The 20,974-nt window shown below is 37.2% G+C and overlaps 1 protein-coding gene across 26 annotated transcripts in view; it reads right to left on the bottom strand.

Moving 5' to 3' along the window:
- The window catches only part of SNAP91 (synaptosome associated protein 91), a 139,902-nt gene that overhangs the window by 78,472 nt on the left and 40,456 nt on the right, over nt 1-20,974 (bottom strand). For all 26 annotated transcript variants that reach the window (XM_028108074.2, XM_088024290.1, XM_088024287.1 and 23 more), the window contains exons 2-6: nt 5,584-5,726; nt 4,871-4,946; nt 3,995-4,097; nt 2,180-2,273; nt 1,147-1,258 (exon numbers count right to left, since the gene is read on the bottom strand). In XM_028108074.2, coding sequence (XP_027963875.1) covers nt 1,147-1,258; nt 2,180-2,273; nt 3,995-4,097; nt 4,871-4,946; nt 5,584-5,726 — 528 coding nt within the window. The remainder of the gene's footprint in view (nt 1-1,146; nt 1,259-2,179; nt 2,274-3,994; nt 4,098-4,870; nt 4,947-5,583; nt 5,727-20,974) is intronic.

Raw genomic sequence — 20,974 nt, 5'->3', positions numbered from 1 at the left:
TATGAGCAGTAACTAACTGCTGGCCTTGATGACCAGGGACTTGGAAAAAATAAAATTGGAAGATTGGTAACAAGGTCTGGAGAAGAGGTGGTGGATGGACCTCTCAGAATGGATAAAGAGCATGAGACTATTTTCATTCCATACAAATGTAGACTAAAGAGCAATGATCAAGGGATAAAAGGACTCCATATGCTGATGAACATACTATTATATCAGAATGGAAGTTATGAATAGGTCCAAGAACATAGTCTGATATATCTGTGTCATTGCTAAGTCCTCAGTCTGTCAATACCCAAGATCAACTCTGAGCTTCTACCATGGCATCATAATCCAGGGAGTATGGAGTCATCCACCAAGTGACAAGTTAAGGATTAATTCCTTTTACCAGGGAAAAGAGCAGCGATCTATTCCAGAAGTTAGTTTATGTTGGATACAGATTTATCACCTTTGTTCATATTGCTTTGCCAGTACCACCATCTGGGGACTTACTCCCCTTCATGGTATCTTACACAATACTATTTTGCTGCACAAGAAGTGAGACAAATGACGCACCCCAAAGGATTTGTCAGTCTTAGGATGAATCCCTTCAGTCCCGAAATAGTGGACCTTACATAATGATGGAATGGTCTACAGAAGACACTATTTTAAACCCACTCTAAGAAGATACTTAAGAGTTAGAGATTCTAGTATATGCTCTGAACCACTGGTCAGTGTATGGTCCATTGTTCACCACAGCTAGAGTATGTGGGTCCAGAAACCTAGGAGCTGGAGTGGCTCTTCTATTATACTTAATGAGGTGGCAGTGGCTTCTTATTCCCTATACATCTCTAGGAGTGGCATCAGAGGTAGCTGTTAGCACAGTGGAGCAGGACTTACCGGGACTTATTCTAAGAGGCAAAGCCTAGATCCTTCAGTCATTCCAGTATTTTGTAAGCACCAAAATCCCTGTATGGACAACCCTTCCTGCTTAAAAGATCTAGAGTGCTTTCTGTTTCTTGCACTTAACCTTGACTGACATAAGAATAGAGAAATGTGACCTGAATGAATCATTTTTTTTAGATTTTTATCTAATAAGGCTATGGTATCCAAATCTTTGCATTCTGATGCAGTCTTTATTCAAAGATACCATTCAGCAGTTCTACCTACCAAGTAAGTTAATAACGCCATCATTGTAGCAAGCAAAAAGTTTGATAAGGTCTTTGAAAAGAAGCATAAATGCAGCATTTATGACACCATTTGTTAGCTCATTTGGATGCACCTAGAAAAAGATAAAAATTTAATATGTTAATTACATGTTATCAAATGGCAATTTTTCTCAAAGCACATGAAAATGTCTCAAGTGATTACTAAGAAATTAATTCACATTCTACAAATCTTCTTACATGTCAGAATATTTTATTTTCATGAATCAGATATGTTTACCTGAACTTTTCATTTTGAAATAACCATAAATCCACATGCAGCTGTAAAAAATATAGAGATTCTATGTACCATTTACCCAGTTTCTCCCAATGGTAACATCTTACAAAACTACTAGACAATATCACAACCAGGATATTGAGATTGCTGCAATCCACAGGTTTTATTCAGATTTCCCAAGTTTCACTTACACTCCTTGGGCGGGAGAGCTTTTCTATATAATCTTACCACATGTGTAGGCCAGTGTATTTACCACCACACTCAAGATACAGGTATGGTGAGAGATGTCATGAGAGATGTCATGTCAAGAGTGATGTCCTGTTGATACTGCCAGGAGGAAGGACCATGACGAGACAAAAACAATTCTCTTTGGTGGTGTCATTTAAGCAGTCTATATAAAATGGCTTCTAAAAGCAGGCTAAGGTATTTAACTAGTTACTGAGGCTAAAGGTACATCTTGCAGCTACTTCACCCTGTCAAACACCACAGGAGATCATCACTCTACTCTGAACACAGGGTTCCAAGAATGCATTATTCGTATTTTTCCATGACTTAAGTAAACACCTGGGAAACTGCTCAATCTGGATAACCACAGTCAACTCTACCATGCTAAAAGCCTACATGAAGTGTTCATCTAGCTCATCAAAATGAAGGAGATCTCAATCTGTTCCTGAGTAGATTTCCAGCTTTACCTGTAGCCCACCTTCAAACAGAAGACAGTACTAATTGTGTAGGGCACATTTTCTAGGGAGATACATACATCAAATTCAAGCAGTGCATCAATCTGTCCCTGCAGAATTGGCATACTCTTCAGTAGCTTTTCAGGAGCCATTGTCCTCATTACACCGTCGGCCCTATAATTGTTTTTAAAAAAGAAAAAGATGCAACTTCCTTGTATGTGGAAAATTCAAGACCACGTGCATTCTTCCAAACTGCACCCCCTCCATGTCCTTATTAATCCTGTGGGATGACTTTGAGATATTAAAAGGCTGTAGTTGATTCCCCTCTCTACACCACTTCCTCTCCCCCATTCTTGTTCTTCAAGCACATGGGCAGTGCTTTCTTTCTCTCTGCATTGCCCTCAAGAAGAAAGCAGTGTGTCTGTATAAAAGAGATTGGCTGAATTACTAGATGGACTTTTCCAAATCTATAACAGAGGTGTAGGTTTTGTGAATGCCAGTTTGTTTTTAAGAAAGAGAGAGAACACATGTTTTAGAAGTCTTCAAAACCTGTAGGACTGGGAGAGCAGAGTATATACTATTAACTATCAAGGGAAGAAAAATGCAAGCTGATATGCACAGTTTGGCCAAAAGGAGATAGAGTTTAAATAGCTGCTGAGGACACAACTGGAGGTTCATGCCAGAGGGTACATCAGACAGGGCACTGAACCCCATGCCCGCCCAGAGGACTCTGATGGAGCCCCTGCATCCAGTGATGGCCCAGGTGTGGCAGTATTGAAGTAGTTGAGGAAAATACCCAGCTTATGTCAATGGGCTAAAAATGGCAACTTTCAGGATCTCTCCCACTTCAAGGGTAGGGAAAGCATCCCAAAGTATCCTTATGTGCACATAAAGGGTGCAGAAGTTTCTAAGAAGGCTATGGACCTATTGCAGAAAGGCTGAAATGCAGCTAGACACATCAGCTATGGTTGCCCAGGGCCATGTAAGAAGTTGGAGGAAGACATGTAAACTAGAATCATCTATAATGAGAAGTGGATGAAGTAAAAACCTTAATTTTATAGAATGTTCACCCACAAGAAACTAATTTATTTTGAATAGACCAGTTTAAATTGTTCAGCACCATGATTAAAACATAGTTGAAAGCTAAGGCTGGGTCACTATTAGAAAAACTGAGTGTTGTCTTTTTGTGTGAATTCTTGAGACTAAAATATTAAACCTTCTACAATACTTTGCCATTATTTCAAGTCAAGAACAGATACAAGATTTGCACAAATTTATGACTGAACACTTCTGATTAAATTCCACATCTATTTAGAGGGAAGTAAATGATAATTAAGAAATTAAAATGTAAGTGTTTCTGTTTCAGTGAGGTTTTCTTAATCAATGGTTAGTATTAATAATCAATTCAATTATGGTGTGCATGTGTGTGTGTGTGTGTGTGTGTGTGTGATACTAGGACATTATTACCTCCCAAGAACAGATCTCCACCATATACACAGTTCAGTTTTACTTCAATCAAAACACACTGAAATAACTATTGCAAACTAGAGCCACTATTCTTTGAACTCTGAATGTACTTTAAATTTTCTCCATTTAAAATTATTTAAAGGAATATACGTGCTTAAGAATTTTGAATTGAAATTAACAAATAAAATGTTATACCATGTCAATTCTGAGCAGCGAATCAGATTTTTTTTGCATGAAAATATAAATAAAGTAATGTATATTACAACTTCCAGGCTAACTTCTATAATACTTTCGAGTCTCTTTTCAGATGATTGTAACCTGGGGCTTCATGACCAAAATTATTTGGCATTTAAGCTTAGTTAAGGTAAGTCAAGTATGCCTCAAAGACTTACTCTGCTCAAATAAATATGAGAAAGAAAAAAACATACCCTTTCTTCACTCTGGCAAAATCAAATGCCATCTGTCTGTAAGAGAAAGCCTTTTCATTCAAATATCTACTATAGCGCCTTATGAAGGTAGACATATCATAACCTGGGGGGAGGGGCAGAAGAAGTAAAACTAATTAATAAAATACCTTCCTTTGTGCTTTGCTTAGTACCATTTTTTAAAAAACTCTCCAAATGTAAACAATGCTAGAATGAGGTCAATAAAGGCACCAGAAAAGCCTCATTTAAAATCCTACTGCAAGCAAAAATACTGTAGGCATGAGACATTCTAAGACATTTCAATTTCGTTATGCTACCATCCTTGTACAGAATGTCCTTTCTGATTTTTCCTTGCATTTTTGTTCACCGTTTCAAATAACAGGCTGTTTCAGGCTTAATACATGCAGCTATCTGAAAACTATCCACTTGCTTGGTGTGCTTGCCTTATACATAATAGGCAGCCAATAAGTATGATGAATGAACATATGACTACAGTTTAAATTCTACTAATTTACAAAGAATGTTTAAGGCTGGAATCTTTTTATTTAAATTAGGAAAGTATCTTTCATTTCATTGCCTTTTGTACTTTCATAAACAAACAACTGTGGGTCTAGAATACTGACTGTTAAGGTAAATACTGAAAAGGACAAAAAGTAAAATTAATATGTAATTTATATGCTGAATTCTCTAACAAATAAATATTTTAAAGCTCTACAAAGTAACTAAATAATTACTTTTACATTTTTTCTTAAATACCCAACAGAACTACCAACTATACTAATTATAGATTATGAACTTCACTTCAAAACAAAAAAGCAAAAAAACAAAACCCTGCATCAAAGCATTATCCAAAAAATTAGAAAACATAAATATTCTCACCATGGGATCCACTTTTGTCCAAAAAATTGCTGAGATTGAACAGTGTATTTCTAGAGGCCAAGTACTGGATAAATCTCTGAAAAACAAAAACTAGAATCATAACCAATATTCCCAAATCATACCTTTAAACAATTTCTGATACTAAAGGATATTGCAAATTCTCATTATTTTTTTTTACTCAGTTATAAAGTTTCTTAGTCTGCTGACTTTTTCTGAGGAGGAAAAAGACTGAAAAGTACTCACTGAATTAGAATTAAATTTTATGATCTTTCATTTTTCATATAACAGAAACACTGCAATTTAATCCGAGTCAGTAGGCATCCCATATAAAATGGGTAATTTTTATTTTATTAATGTTTTCCAAAATCAAGTATTTTTGTAAAAGCAATTTTCACTTAAAGGTGCAAAAGACTGTTCCTAATGGGAAAAATAATTTTATTGTTCCTTTCTCCTAATATTTTTGCCCACTAATACATTTATATGGTACATACCTTTTAGGTCCCAGTAATATTTAATATTTCAATGTCCCCAAGAGAATGTCTAACTTAACATTTTTTTTAAATAGCTAAGTAGAAGATTAAAATTGTACTCTTGGTGATTTTGAGCCATATATTTCCTCTTCTTTTTCTCCTAATTGATAAAAAGTAGAAGAGCCTTCCATAAATGCCTCCTTACCCCACCAAAGAAAGAAAAGTTAAGTTCACTTCATTTACCTCATTTCCATGCACCATGAGATGATGTGTTGTGACTAAAGCTTTAAATACAACCACCCAGCTACTGTTTGTTGCCCTCTCAAAGAGTGTGTCGGCCATCTGAGGAATATTAACATTGGTCTCATTGGTAGCCTGAATCAAATCTATGAAAGTAGAAGAAATCCAACAATAATATTAATCATTACATATGAAACTTGATTTCAAATGTTAAACATTTAAACCTGTTTACTAAAACAGGAGCCCCAAAATGCTCTGACAATAGCTAACCACATTAAAAAAAATTAAGCTATAATATTTTTATACATGCACACATAAATACATGATTTACCCAATGTTTTTTCTCCATTGAATTCTCTTCTGTATCCTCTTCTAATTTTATCTGTTTTCTGGTACCAATGTCATTCTTTCAAATTACAAACTCCAGGAAAAGCTAAGTCTCATGTTAATTCTTTTCTAGTATAATGTCTCAAACATGTGGACACTTATTCTATACACCATTTGAAGGCAATAACATAAATGTATTTCTTTGAAACATTAAGCAGCTAAATGCATACCTCACTTAGATTTTAATTTTGATGGGTGCTAATAAATATTCTTGCCACCTAAGTGGCAGAATGAGAGCAAAGAGTAAAAAAAAAAAAAAAAAAAAAAAAAAAAAAAAATCCATTACACTTACCTAAGTTTCCAAATACCGTGCATGCATTAAATTACTATTATGTGACCTGAGTTTATAAGAGTAAATCTTTAAAATGCATTCATTGTCCAATTTACATATTATCTGTACGATTCCAGCTGTACCTCAGAGGAAAAAAAATTTTTTTTTATATAGTGGCCAAGATGGGCTGCCCAGCATTTAGAAAAAGTGGCGAGTGTTGTCAAAAAGTTACCTGAGGCAATCAAAGATCAATGTATTAAGGAACAGAAGCTAAGTCACACTGGGGCAGACTTCAGAGCAGTACAGTTGACCCTTGAACCACCACATGGGTTTGAACTAAAGGGTCCACTTTCACACAGATTTTATTTTTTACAGTCCAGTACCATAAATGTATTTTCTCTTGCTTTTGATTTTCTTAATAACTTTTTTCCATTTATTGTAAGGAATACAGTATATAACACATGTAACATAAAAAAAAATGTGTTAATTATTTATGTTACCAGTAAGGATTTTGGAGGAGTCAAAAGTTACACTCAGATTTTTGACTGTGCAGGTGGTTGACACCCCCTAGCCCCCTGAGGGTTGTTCAAGGGTCAACTGGTACTTCCTATAGCACAGTATGACCTCCTCAGGACAATACTACAAGACTTCTCTCATAGGCCACACCCACCTTGCAGAGAACTGCATATGATACTCAGTTATAAGAGAATCCCATGCAACAAATGCAGAGAAACAGACCCATCCTTTTCCTTATTCAAAATCCACACTCAGTAATCATTAAACTATACATTTACTTTATGCATTTCTCCATTTTACAAAAAATAAGGTTTAAAGAAGTTGATACTCCATGTCGGAAATAAATTCTAGAGTAGAGGGTATCAATAACTGTTCTGAATTATAAATGGACCAGACCAGGCTTACTTTTTACTTTATTTTAAATTCCAGATATCATCCCTGTTTACTTTAACACCTTCCCTCAATGTTTTTCCTTTATTAGAATTCTACTCATCCTTCAGGAAATCTTTCCTGGTCCCTTTTAAATGCAGCCCCATGTTGCCTCCCGCTGCTGTAAAACCTGAGGCATTTTGTTCCTCAGGTGGGTATGCAGGTTAGATGTGTATGGGCCATAGTTTCTACTATACCAAAGCTCCTTGAGGATGGAAATGGTCACATCAATGTCTGTTTTCTGTGCAGAGCTTTGCAGAGCACTGTGCACAATAAACAATTGTTGAACAAAATGGGCAAAACCCCCCATACTTTAACCCAAAATATAAGCAAACAGTTCTTTAAAAAAGAAAAATCACTAAGCTGTGACACTGTTTTCTAAGACTATATAATGGGACTACTTTATACTTGAAATTCTGTGTCAGTCACAAACTTTTCTATTCATTTATTTACTGAACTGGGCTCTGGGGATACAGAAACATATTGCTGGTCAGAGGAGACAAATACCTGTTCAGATAATAAAGAAAGCCCTATATGAAATGAGTAAAGAGATGCAGCAAGAGAGCAAAGAGAGCCCAGGTACAGGGGCTACGTTAGCCCCTGTCTAGACGTACAACTCTGGCAAATTAAATGTCTCTTTGACTTAGGCCCTCATCTTTAAAATGGGAAGTAATAATTACTACCTTTCAGAACTATTACATGGACGGTAAAGTGTCTGAACATAGTAGGCACCCAAAATAAATGTTTGTAAATACTGTTATACACACACTGCATTATGAGAACAGAGTGGGACTAGGAAAGACTTCATAGGGAGGATCCTAAAGTCAGTTCTGCCTTTAGGAGTGAGAAAGACATTTTTATCAAGTGTGCAAAGTGGGGGGGGGGGGCGCCTGGGTGGCTCAGTCGTTAAGCGTCTGCCTTCAGCTCAGGTCATGATCCCAGGGTCCTGGGTTCGAGCCCCACATCGGGCTCCCTGCTCCGCAGGAAGCCTGCTTCTCCCTCTCTCACTCTCTGAGCTTGTGTTCCCTCTCTCGCTGTGTCTCTCTCTCTCAAATAAATAAAAAATCTAAAAAAAAAACAAAACTGTGCAAAGTGGGGAGCCCTGAGAGGTGGTGTGTCCTTGGAGAACTGTGGTGGTCTGGGGGCTAGGTATGTGTGAGCAGGTGGTGGGAGGAACTTAACTAAAGAGCTAGGGGATGACCACTGAGGGATCTTACACATGACTGAAGAGTTTGGACTTCACTCTATGGACCAACAGGGGTCTTGGAAATATTTTAGCAGAGAGGTATAAGATTTCACTTTTATAGTCAACAACATCATTCGGCGACTACTAAATTCTATCTGCAAGCAGAGGCATAGAATAAGGAATAATTACCTTTGCCTGGAAAGATATACTAGAAGACAGGAAAAAAGTAAGTTAGAAAGCCCAGCTGAGAGTCAGATGAGGTCAACCTGGCTAATGAACAGGCAGTGGAAATGGAGATAATGAATGGAGCAGAAAGATACTCAGTTCAGGAGGCTCAATTCATGGGATTTCCAGGTGAGCAAATGGATAATAGAGGGGAAGGGAAAAAGAATTGTGAACAATTTCAGATTTCTGATTTGGAGTCCAGGAAGTGCTTTTTTTTACTGAAAAGGGAGGAAAGTTGGTTTCAAAGAAGACAAGCTATTTTGAACATAAACATTTGAAGTAGCTGCTGGAGATCTATGTTGAGATGTCTGATAAGGGACTGGAAGCATGTTCTAAAGTTCAGGACAAACATTTAGCCTAGATACAAATTTGGGAGTCATCAGCAATGGAATGGGAGCTGAAATCATGTAAGTAGAAGAGGTAACCCAAAGATCCTACAAAAAAACAATGGAAATTATGTTATAAATAAGTAAAGAAATAATCAGAGCTAAGAAAGACCAACATTTAAGAGATGAATGGAAGAAAAGTGAGTGAAACAACAGTTAGATGGTAAACAGAAGCCCAGGAAAGTGAAATAGTGAGAGCTAATTAAGAAAAGAGCTTCGAAAATTCATGAAGCGATTATGGGTCACCAATGTCAACTACTACAGAGTCCTCACAAGCTGAACCTGAAGAACAGAATATGTATAACTATAGGACTGCTGCCATATGAAGGAAATAAAGCTCAAATATAAACTAGGTATGAGGGGGAGAGGGCCAAAGGAAGGTTTTTTGTGGTTTAAAGATGGGAGACATTTAAGTATGTTTAAGACCAAGTAGGAAAAGGCAAAAAGAGGTGGGGGCACAAAGAGAATAGACATGACTTATGGGAAAGTCTAGAGGCAGAATGAGCTCTAGAATTCAGGGCTCAGATGTCAGAGTTAGCCTTAGGAAGGTCACACAGGAGGAGAGGTAAGGATGGGTGCTGGAGTGGAAATGGAAGAATGATCAGATAAATGCTACTGAGAGGCATGTCCTTGATGAAGGAGAAGTTATAACTTTTATTAAATCTTGACCTTGGGGCACCTAGGTGGCTCAGTCGTTAAGTGTCTGCCTTCGGCTCGGGTCATGATCTCAGGGTCCTGGGATCGAGCCCCACATCGGGTTCCCTGCTCCGCGGGAAGCCTGCTTCTCCTTCTCCCACTCCCCCTGCTTGTGTTCCTTCTCTCGCTGTGTCTCTCTGTCAAATAAATAAATAAAAATCTTAAAAAAAATCTTGACCTTAAAATATTCATCTTTTTAATATCCTATGTCAGGGGTTGGCAAACTACAGCTTGCTGGGCAATCTGGCTTGCTTCTTGTTTTATAAATAAAGTTTTACTGGAACACAGCCATACCCATTTGTTTACATATTGTCTAAGGCTGCTTTCATGCTACAGTGACATAGTTGAATAGTTACAACACTCAAACTAAATTCAGTGGTCCACAAAGTCTAATATTTACTCTCTGGTCCTTTACAGAAAATGTTTGCTGACCCTGTTCTGTCACTAAATGGGAAGTGTCTATAAAGCACCTCTGAGGCACAACAGAGATTAACGGCTATCTCAAGGAAAAGCAACTGCATGTTTGAACTGTGAGCTGAACTAACAACTTGTGTAAACTACTATTTTTTACTTGAAAGAATAACTGATAGACTTCAAACCATGGTGATTCTGACTTGGTATTCAGCAGTTACTTTCTCAACAATAAAGTGAGCCTGTTACTTCAAATAAAACAAACAGTACTGGTTGCCAATGATAAAGTTCAATCTTTTGAGTAAAAATCAGAATTTTAGAAAACTTGTGTTGGCCACAGTAAGCTTCACAATTTTCCAGTTCTCTGATAAGACTGTTGGTGACACTTGTTCATATTATATAATGAAATATGAAAACGTTTTGGAAGATGTATCTCATTGAACTGATATTTTTAATTTTTTTAATTTTTTAATTTTTTTTAAAGATTTTATTTATTTGTCAGAGAGAGAGGAGGAAAGAGACAGAACAAGCACAAGCAGGGGGAGTGACAGGCAGAGGGAGAAACAGGCTCCCTGCACAGGAAGGAGCCCAATGCGGGACTCGATCCCAGTACCCTGGGATCGTGACCTGAGCCAAAGGCAGATGCTTAACCGACTGAGCCACTCAGGCATCCCAAACTGATATTTTTTAAATGACTAGTATGTAATGTTACAAAATAATACATTCAATTAATGCAAAGTAAAGACAGACCAATGCCAAAAGATCTTAATGTAACAGAGTCCAAAAAAATCCACTTATGTAGTTTCAGAATCAATACTGCAATTTAAATTCAAGAAAACAGCACTTAAAGAGTTATAGTATAGTATCAAAGAAGGATATCCACAATTTTCTGAAAAAGCTATTAAAATACTTCTCCTCTTTCCAACTGTGTATGTGTGTGAGGACAAATTTTCCTCATACACTTCAACTAAAACAATATATCCCAATAGACTGACTATAGAAACAGATATGAACATGTCTTCTATTGAGCAAGACATGAAAAAAATGTATAAAAATATCAAACAATACCACTCTTCTTGCCATATTTTTTGCTGTGGAAAATAATTATTTTCTCTAAAAGTATTATTTGTGTTAATATGTCCATAGGTTTATTATTAAAGGTATCCTGAGACCAAACAGCTTGAGAGTTGCTATTCTTGGTATATATCTAAAAAGAGAATTGCTAGGTTGTAGGGTATCCACATATTTAACTTTACAAAATGTTTTTACATAGTGGTTGTAACATTTATATTTTTGCCAGTAGTTTATATAAGTATCTACTGCTTTACCTGCTCACCAAATAAAGGGTTTCCATTTAAAGAATTTCAAAAAATGAAAACAAAGCATAGACATAAACACACAGAAAAAATGTTCTTGAAAATTACAAAATCTAAATGTTAAATATCTGCCATATTTGAATTCCTTAGAATTCAAAAGCATTAGCTGAATTTGGGGAGACAGAGCTGGTATCTATTTAAGATTTATTTATTTGTCAGAGAGAGTGAGAGAGAGAGAGAGCGCGCACAAGCAGGGCAGAGGGATAAGCAGGCTCCCCACTGAGCAGGGAACCTGATGCGGGCCTCGACCCCAGGACCCTTGGATCATGACCTGAGCTAAAGGCAAATGCTTAACTGACTGAGCCACCCAGGGGTCCCAGATCTGGCATCTTTTTTAAAGATAGGTTTTAAAATAGCTTACTGAAGTACAACCGACATTAAAAAACTGCACATATTTAAAGGATATTTGATAAGTTTTGACAAACATGCATCCATAAAACTATCATCAAGATTATGAACATATCCATCACCCCCAAAATTTTCCTAGATACCTTTTATAATTCCTCCTTCCTACCCTTCACTTGCTACTGTCCCTTAGCAACCACCAAAATGCTGTCAGCCAATATACATTAGTTTGTATCTTCTAATACAATAAAAATTCTCTAATAAAGAGAATCATACATTTGCAGGGAACAGGGAGGCAGGGGAGAGGTCTGGCTTCTTTTACTCAGGATAATTATTTTGAGATTCATCCGGTTGTTGCATGTATCAAGAGTTCCAATAGTTCATGCCTTTTTATTACTGAGGTATATTCTGTTATATGGACAGAGCAAAACTGTTTATTCATTCACCTATTGATGGACATTTGGAGCGACTCCAGTTTTTGATTATTACAAGTAAAGCTGCCATGAACATTTGTGTACGAGGATTTGCATGGACATATGCTTTCAATTCCTTGGGTAACTGCCTAGGAGTAGACTGTTTAAATCATTTCGAAGTAAATATTTAAGAAACTGCCAAACTGCTTCCAAAATGGTTGTATCATGTTATATTCCCACCAGCAGTGTACCAGCACTCCAGTTTATTTTCTGCCATTCTAACAGGTGTGACATGGCATCTCATGGTGGTTTTTTTTGCATTTCCATAATGGCTACTAATGTTGAACATACTTTTCATGTACGTTTTGTTACTTTATTTGCCATAGATATAAATTCTTTATCGGATTGTTTGTTTTCTAATTTTTGAGCTGTTTTGGATCAAATCCACTATTAGATATGTAATTTGCAAATATTTTCTCCAAGTCTATGGCTTCCCATTTCATGCTCTTAATAGTGTCTTTTGAAGAACAGAAATTCTCAATTATGATGAAGTCCTATCTACCAAGTTTTTCTTTAAGGGTTCATGCTTTTGTGTCGTACTTAAGAAATCTTTGCTTGAGTCAGTCACAAAGATTTTCTCCTGTGTTTCTTCTAGAAGTTTTATAGTTTTAGGATTGTATGTTTAGATCTATAATACATTATTAGTTTTTTTATAACTGATATGAGGTATGGATATAGGGTCTTTTTTTTTGCATATATCAAATTGTTCCAGCACTATTCGCTGAAAAACCTATTCTCTCCTACTTTTTATTCTTTCCCACTTTGTACCTTGTCAAAAATCAACTGACCACATATCTTGGGGTCTATTTCAGGACTTACTCTGTTCTACTGATCTATTTGTCTGCTTTTATACCAATACCACACTATCTTTATTAATATAAATTTTTATAATTCTTGAAATCAGGTGGTGATAGCCCTCTAATTCTGTTTTCAAAGTAGTTTTTGCTCTTTTAAATCCTTTGTATTTCCATAAGTTTTACAATGAATTTATCAACTTTAACAAAAATATCTGCTGGGATTTTAATTGGGATTATGTTGAATGTATAGATCAATTTGGGGTGATCTGGCATTTTAGCAATACTGAGTTTTCCCACTTATGTACATGGTCTGTCTCTCCCTGTATTTAGATTTGCTTTAATTTGTCCCAGCAATGTTGTGCAGTGTTCAGTATTCAGGTCTTACATATATTTAGTCAGATTCCTTCCTAAGTATTTCACACATTTTGATGATATGGTAAATGGTATTGTTTCTTTTTAATTTCCATTTCTAATTGTTCACTGCCAGTATTAAGAAATACAACTTACTTTTGTATATTGACTATATCGCACAACTTTGCTTAACTCATCAGTTCTTTTTTGTAGATTCTGTCATAAATTCTGCATAGATTATCTGTGATAGTTTTTACTTCTTTGCAATCTTGATACCTTTTCCTCTTTTTAAAATTTTTTAAATTTTTTTTTTTTGCTTGATGGTATTGGTCCTGGCCAGAATCTCCAATGCAATTTGAAGAGCAGTGAGAAAGACATCCCTTTCTTTATTCCAGATCATAAGGGGAAAACATTCAGTTTATTCAGTTTTTCACTAGTAAATGTGATGTTAGCAGTAGGTTTTTCACAGATATCCAACGTCATATTAAGGAAGTTTCTTTCTATTCCTACTTTGCTGAGAGTTTTTATCATAAATGGATGTTGGATTTTGTCAAATATATTTTCCCTATCTATTGAGATGATCGTATGGTTTTTCCTTTTCAGTCTGTTATTATGGTGGATTACATTGACTTTTTGTAAATATTTTATTTATTTGAGAGGGGGAGAGAGAGAGTCTGTGCAAGTGGGGGAGGAGCAGAGGGAGAAGCACAAGCAGACTCTGCACTAAGCACAGAGTTTGACACAGGGCTCGATCCCACAGCCCTGAGATCATGACCTGAGCTGAAATCAAGAGTCGGCTGCTTAACCAACTGAGCCACCCAGAAGCCTCTACATTGATTAACTTTCAAATGTTAAACTAAACTCCTTTGGTCATGATATTTTATCTGTCACTGGATTTGATTTGCTAAAATTTTGTTAAGAATTTTTACATCCATAAGAGACTATGGACTCTGAGAAACAGGGTTTTAGAGGGGAGGGGGAAGGGGGGATTGGTTAGCCTGGTGATGGGTATTAAGGAGGGCATGTACTGTGTGTTATACGAAAACAATGGATCGTGGAACACTACATCAAAAATTAATGATGCACTGTATGGTGACTAACATAACATAATACAATTTAAAAAATAAAAAAAAAAAGAATTTTTACATCCAGGGGCACCTGGCTGGCTCAGTCAGAAGAGTATGTGACTCTTGATCTCAGGGTCATGAGTTCGAGCCCCACATTGAGTATAGAGATTACTTGAATAAATAAAATTTTTTTAAAAAAGAATTTTTACATCTGTGTTCATTAGGGATATTGGCCTATAGTTTCTTTTCTTATAATATCTTTGGTTCTGCAATCAGAGTAATGGTCTCATAAAATAAGTATTCTCCCATCTTCAATTTTCTGGAAGAGATTGTGTAGAACTGGGATTATTTCTTTTTTAAATGTTTGGTAGTATTCTGGGCCTGGAATTTTCTTTGATAGAATATTTTTAACCATAACTTAAATTTCTTTAATAGATATAGGGCTGTCTGGGTTATTTATTTATTTTTGAATGAGCCTGGGTAGTTTGTCCTTTTCAAAACATTTGCCCTTTTCATATAAGGTGTTATATTGGCATCAAGTTGTTAGCAGTATTCTCATATGGTCCTTTTAACATCTATTGAACCAGTAGTGATGTCATCTCAAAATTACCTGATACTGGTAATTTATGTCTTTTTTTTTTTTTTTCTTTCTGATCACTCTGGGTAAAGTCATTTCAATTGTATCAATCTCCCCAAAGACTCCGCTCCAGAGGAAGCTTCAGAGGAAGCTCCAATTCAGGTGGGATCCTCCACCTCATGCTACAGCCTGGAACCTCTCTCTTGACAGTAAGCTGGGATAATCCCAGAACTCACTTTGTTCTCCATCTCTCAGGGATCACTGTGTTCTACCGCCTGATGTCCAATACATTGAAAACAGTTCTTTGATATACTTTGCCCAGTTTCTCAGTTGTTTCAGGCAGGAGGGTAAACACAGACCCTGTTACTCCATCTTGCCACAAAGTATAAGTCTATCTTTTTGGTAGTTTTAAGCAATTGAAACTATATTAGAAAATTCCTCTGAGGAAAGATAATATAACAAAATAAGAGAATAAAAGAAATAGATGCAAGTAGAAAAAGAACTTTAACCTTTGAGAGTTGTAAATAATTGCTCACTAAAATAAGAAAATAGCAACAAACCTGATTAACTCTCAAATTCTTGATCACCTATGTCTTTTTTCGCTACTACATGAGACTCTCAACCACTTCAACCATGTGGAAAGGTAGCACATCACAGGGCCCTTGTTACCTCTTACGTCGACTGCTCTGTAACCTGTTCTCTGGATCACCTCCAGCCCAACTAGATATACTTGTGGAAAAATAACTGCCCAAGTGTACACTTCTGATCTTGGCATTCACCTGCTCAAAACCCCCCTGGGGCCTCCTGCTGTCCACTGAATTAAACACAATTACCTCAACCCTCAGTAAAAGGCCTTTTATCAGAAGGCACAGCTACTTTCCTACTCTTTGCTGTGAGTTGTGCACCAACACTATGGTACTGATACATTTTCATGCTGCCCTTATTGCCTAGAACATCTCTGCCTTCACTCTTTTGAGATCTCATCTCTTAAGGCAATCTTAAATACTATAACCTCCAAGAAGTCTCTTCTAATATTGCCCTCAAATAGAGAAGAGGCCATAGTTTTCTCTTCCATGCAGAGTGGGGCAAAGGACACTGGACTTGGGGCCAGAGATCTGGTTTACAACCCAACTCTGCTACTTATGGACAAATTAACTTGACCACTCTATGGCTCTATATTTTCACCTAGAAATGGGAGTGATATTAACTGCCTTACAGGACAGACATTGTCATTTGTGCTAATCTTTACACATCTTCATTATAGTCCTTATTACATAAAATTATAATTGTTAATTTACATACGTTTTTGCTCTATTGGAGCTCAAGATCCAGTAAGTAGGAATGAGGTCATTATCTGTATCTTTTGGTCCCTGGTACCCAACACAGGCCCTGGCATATAAAAGACACTTAATGAATGAGACGACTATGACTGGGCTAGCATTCTCTGCCTCAATATAAAGTACTTTCATACTAAAACTGATAGTTGGTATCAAAGGTCTATTTCTTTCCATAATTCTTACTGGATGCAACTGAATCACCAAATTAGACAGAAAGAGTTACTTTCTATGTCACTGATTTATATATACTTTTATCAGCAGCTTAAATTTAGAAAGGGAACTTATATTCCATTTTTAAGTCTCTCCCTAAGTTTAATTACAAGATTCTGTCACACCCTAATGGAACAGCAATTTTCCTTAGACTGAATGCCAGAAAGGGGAACAAAGATTGGTCGTTCCTTTATCTTACATTCATCTTCTAAACTTACCCCCCCCAAAAAAAAGAAAATGAGAAGCGACAGTGTGATAGATTAATACACAGATTTGAAACATTAACATCTCAGGGTATTTGCCACATGAACTTATATGTAAATTTATTAACTGTTCTTTTAAATTTGTATCTTTTTTTTCTTCCTTCTCTACTCTTTCCCTTCCCTCCTACTAGTTAACAACATTGGAGAGCTCAAACATTTGAAAACAGAAGGTAATCTTTCCAATTTGGGCAATACAAAAAGATAATGATGCCGATAGTCTGAGGTTGTTTGGGCTCAGTATGAATGGCAGACATTGATGGTTCCTCACCAATACCTAGTTCCTTCTCTCTTCTTCCTTACCAGCAAATGCCACCCATCCCTCCTGCCTGGCCCACCCATCAGAAAAGCAAAAAAAAAAAAAAAAAAAAAAAAAAAGCCAGATATGTGCCATCCCTGTTTCCCTTTAGCTAGACATGGACATACGAAGGGCAGTCCTTTGAAATAAACAGTGTTGTATAATTAACAAAGTGGACACATGCCTCATGCCTCCTCTCCTTCAATGGATGCAGCTGTGTATGCATGGGACATCACGGTCATCTTGAGACAGGAGGATAGACTTCAGGAGGATAGACTGGAGCCAGCAGTGGGGAAACATGAAAAGTACCTGGGTCTGTGGTGGTGCTGCTGAGCTGCTAATCAAACCCTGGAACTGCCTCAGCTCCGGACTTCTTGTTAAAGAAGATGGTAAATTAGCTTATTAATTCTGAACTTGGGGTATTCTGTTACTTGCAGCCAAAAGAATCCTAAGTGATACAAACTACAACAAAACACAAAAGGAACCAAGGAACCAGGCCCATGACCTCTACAGTGTCTACCAGCTCTAATATCATTGGAGCATCTCCCTGCCCCTCAGAATCATATTGTTTCTGCCCTTTTACAGAGTTCAACAACCCCCAGCAGTGCCCTCCCTTGAGATAAGGGGTCCTTTGTGTAGAAGCTCTGTTTCAGGTGAGTTGGGTTATAGGAACTAGGATAAAGAGCATGGATGAAAGGATCACATTTTGGGAAAGAGAAAGAGAATATCCTTCTCCTATGCAGAAAGAAGACCTAACAACGTGAAATAATTGTATGAAATACAAATTTGGTAGATAGAACTTCTGAAGTGACATGGGGAAGACTGAAAAATAATCAGAACGAAAATATGAAGGAGGTGGCTGGACATCCCCAAGGTTGAGGAGAGGCACTGGGAGAACTGGGGCCAGTCTAGGCAGGGCTGGGCATGTAGAATGGAATGACCTCGCAAGAGCTGAAGTGGGAGTGATGCCGACCGGGGAGGCGCTGAGAGCTGCATAAAGGGCAGCAAAGGTGGGACAGCAGGCGTGAGAATTGATGACCCTCAACTGTTAAGTGTAGACAACAAGGCTGAATACGGCAGGAAATAAAAGAATAAACACTCGCGGCTTTACAGAAATCAATGCGGGGGGGGGGGGCAGCTTGCAAATGTACCCTATATGATGAACAGTATTTACAGAACTTAACAACAGTATCCTTCTTCAAAGAAATTCTCCTTTAAATAAAAAGGTACAAAATGTGAGTGAGCTTTTAAATTTTTTCACTTGAGTCAATATAGCTACATAAAAACTTTGTATTTTTATATTACTACAATGTGAACTTTAATGTAACCTAGTTTCTAAACCAGGTAAACTATTTCTAAACTGGTTTTTTTTTTTTCATCTCAAAGAAAAACATGTATACTTTGTAACGTTTTTGTAGTCCTTTGTAGAAATGTGTACTACAGAAACCTCCTTCTTATGCTGTTTGTTCTTCTATAGGATTCTGGCAGATTCGAAATAAGGAGATGCAGTATACCGCATAGTTAAGTCACTCATTTAAGGTTTTGGAGCCAGACCAGATCCATCCAGTTCAATTACCATCTGTTATTTAGTAACTGTGTGACCTTGAGCAAAGCTGCCTCTCTTAACTTCCATTTCTGCATTACTGTGATGGAGATAATAATGGTACCTATCTGACAGCTGTTTTATTAAAGTGGGTAAGGCAAGCAAAATATCTAGTACAGAGCCTGAGACATAAGGGATGGATATCAAAGCATCCATAAATATATATTCTATATATAATATATAAACACATATGTTAATACATATAACAATATAATGGGTATAAATCCATCAGTACATAAATAGTACCTATTTATATAGAGAGATACATACTCTACTATACACATAGGAGTGTACATTAAAAGAGATGGATACATATATACACAATTATTATTAGATTCACTGTTTGGCTACCTATATCAAAAAAGAACTGGCATACTTTGTTAATTAATTCATTTAACTCACTCATTAACAAATATTCACTGAATGCTTATCACGTGCCCAGGAGAGATAAGTACTGTGATGGAAAATAAAATAAGGGGATAGAGAACAATAGTGGGTACTGTTTCAGATAGGGTGACCAGAAAAAGCCTCCTGAAGGAAATAACATTTAAAGAGACCTAAACGCAGCAAGGAAGGAAATAGAAGCAGTGTAGGGGAGACGTGTGCTTGTATGTATGTTGTTTCTCTTTCTCCCACTTTCCCCACTCTGACATTCTCTGCTTTGACTTCACTCCCAACCACAGGGAATGCCATGCCTTGGGTAATGTTTGAACTACACCCAAAGGTATGTCTGTTGTTTGTGGAACACATAAAAGGATGTCCTCAGAATTATGTCAATCGTTTAGGTATCATGGCAAACTACACCCAAAAGTGTTCTAAACATGGGTCAGTTTGAGGGGCAGGCATCAGCAACTTTTCAGTGAACATTATAAATTACTATGATTCTTCTGACCCACTGGAGTAGAGGAGATACTGACCATGCTCCCTCCCTAGTGTAGCATCATGAGTCACAAAGCTTCAGGGAGCCAGCTTAAGTGCCCAACCACCTGCCCGCATGAATCTGAGTCTAGGGCCATGTACCACACTATTGTGTGAGCTTGCATGCAGGCTGGGAAATAGGTAAGCAGTCTATGTGCCAAATACTGCATCCTCAGTTAACTCTGGTTAAGACTCTGGTGGTAGAAAATCATTAGGACGGGAGCGCCTGGGTGGCTCAGTCAGTTAAGCGTCTGCCTTTGGCTCAGGTCATGATCCCAGGGTCCTGGGATTGGCCAGCATTGGGGGTCCCTTCCTCTCCCCACCCCCAAGGCCCTCGTGCTCTAATAAATAAAATCTTTTTGAAAAAAGAAAATCATTAGGACAAAAATTGGAAGTTTATACTTTTGTCTTTTAGGATTCATACACAGTCTGCTCTGGCATTAACAATGTAACCTTTAAGTAAGTCCCTGGATTTCTTTAGCCTAGAGTCTTCATCCATGAGGTAGAAATAATCACATATGTCCACTAGCCATCATACTACATTGCTTTGACATTTCATTCTCTTCTGAATGTTTTCTTATAAATCACCATGTGGTGCTCAAAAGAACTCTATGCTTTAAGAACCAGACGACAATTTAGATGAACAGAACTTTAAAAGGACATGTAAAAAGCAGGTAGCACTATAGAGGTGGAAGACGACATTGGTAACAGGCCACTGAAACAGAAGATCTTGGTGTTCTGGGCAATCCACAAAGAATTTCAAGCCAGTTCTCTAAGCTGGCAGTAATTGCTGGAAGGATGGCCTTCGCTGACTTCGTTGCCAGGGAGATTTTAGAAGATACGTGTGGTGTGGATTTCTCATTTCCTTCTACTGCCACACGATGATCAATGACCTGTGTCTAGTCTTCAGGTGCGTCAGGTAAATTCACTCAAGTCCCATTTACTTCATGACCTTAAGTTTTGTTTTTGTTTTTTCACAGAGCCTAGGTCCAAAAATAAGCACAAGGGGTGTACATTTAAATGACCACAGAACAGTATTTGAGGGGTCTCTCGAGAAGAATTTGCCACATTAGTAAATTTACATATCCCAACACTCATCAACCCTGCATGTCTTTTTAAATATCTAACTTAAGTTTCATGCTCTGACCATGGCCCATCACTTCCTATTCTGTCCTCAGAAAGGATGAGCCACTTCATCCTCAGTTAACTCTTTATATTCAACACCTCCTTTTAGAGTGTTCTCAGGCCACTAAGAAAAGCAATATTTCATAGTTA

The sequence above is a fragment of the Eumetopias jubatus genome, unplaced genomic scaffold, assembly GCF_037043125.1.
Source record: "Eumetopias jubatus isolate StellerSeaLion01/CBP00866 unplaced genomic scaffold, mEumJub1_p1.0 scaffold_6, whole genome shotgun sequence".
NCBI classification, from domain to species: domain Eukaryota; kingdom Metazoa; phylum Chordata; class Mammalia; order Carnivora; family Otariidae; genus Eumetopias; species Eumetopias jubatus.
The sequence above is the reverse complement of the archived record's forward strand: the minus strand, read 5'-3'. Positions and strand labels throughout refer to the sequence as shown.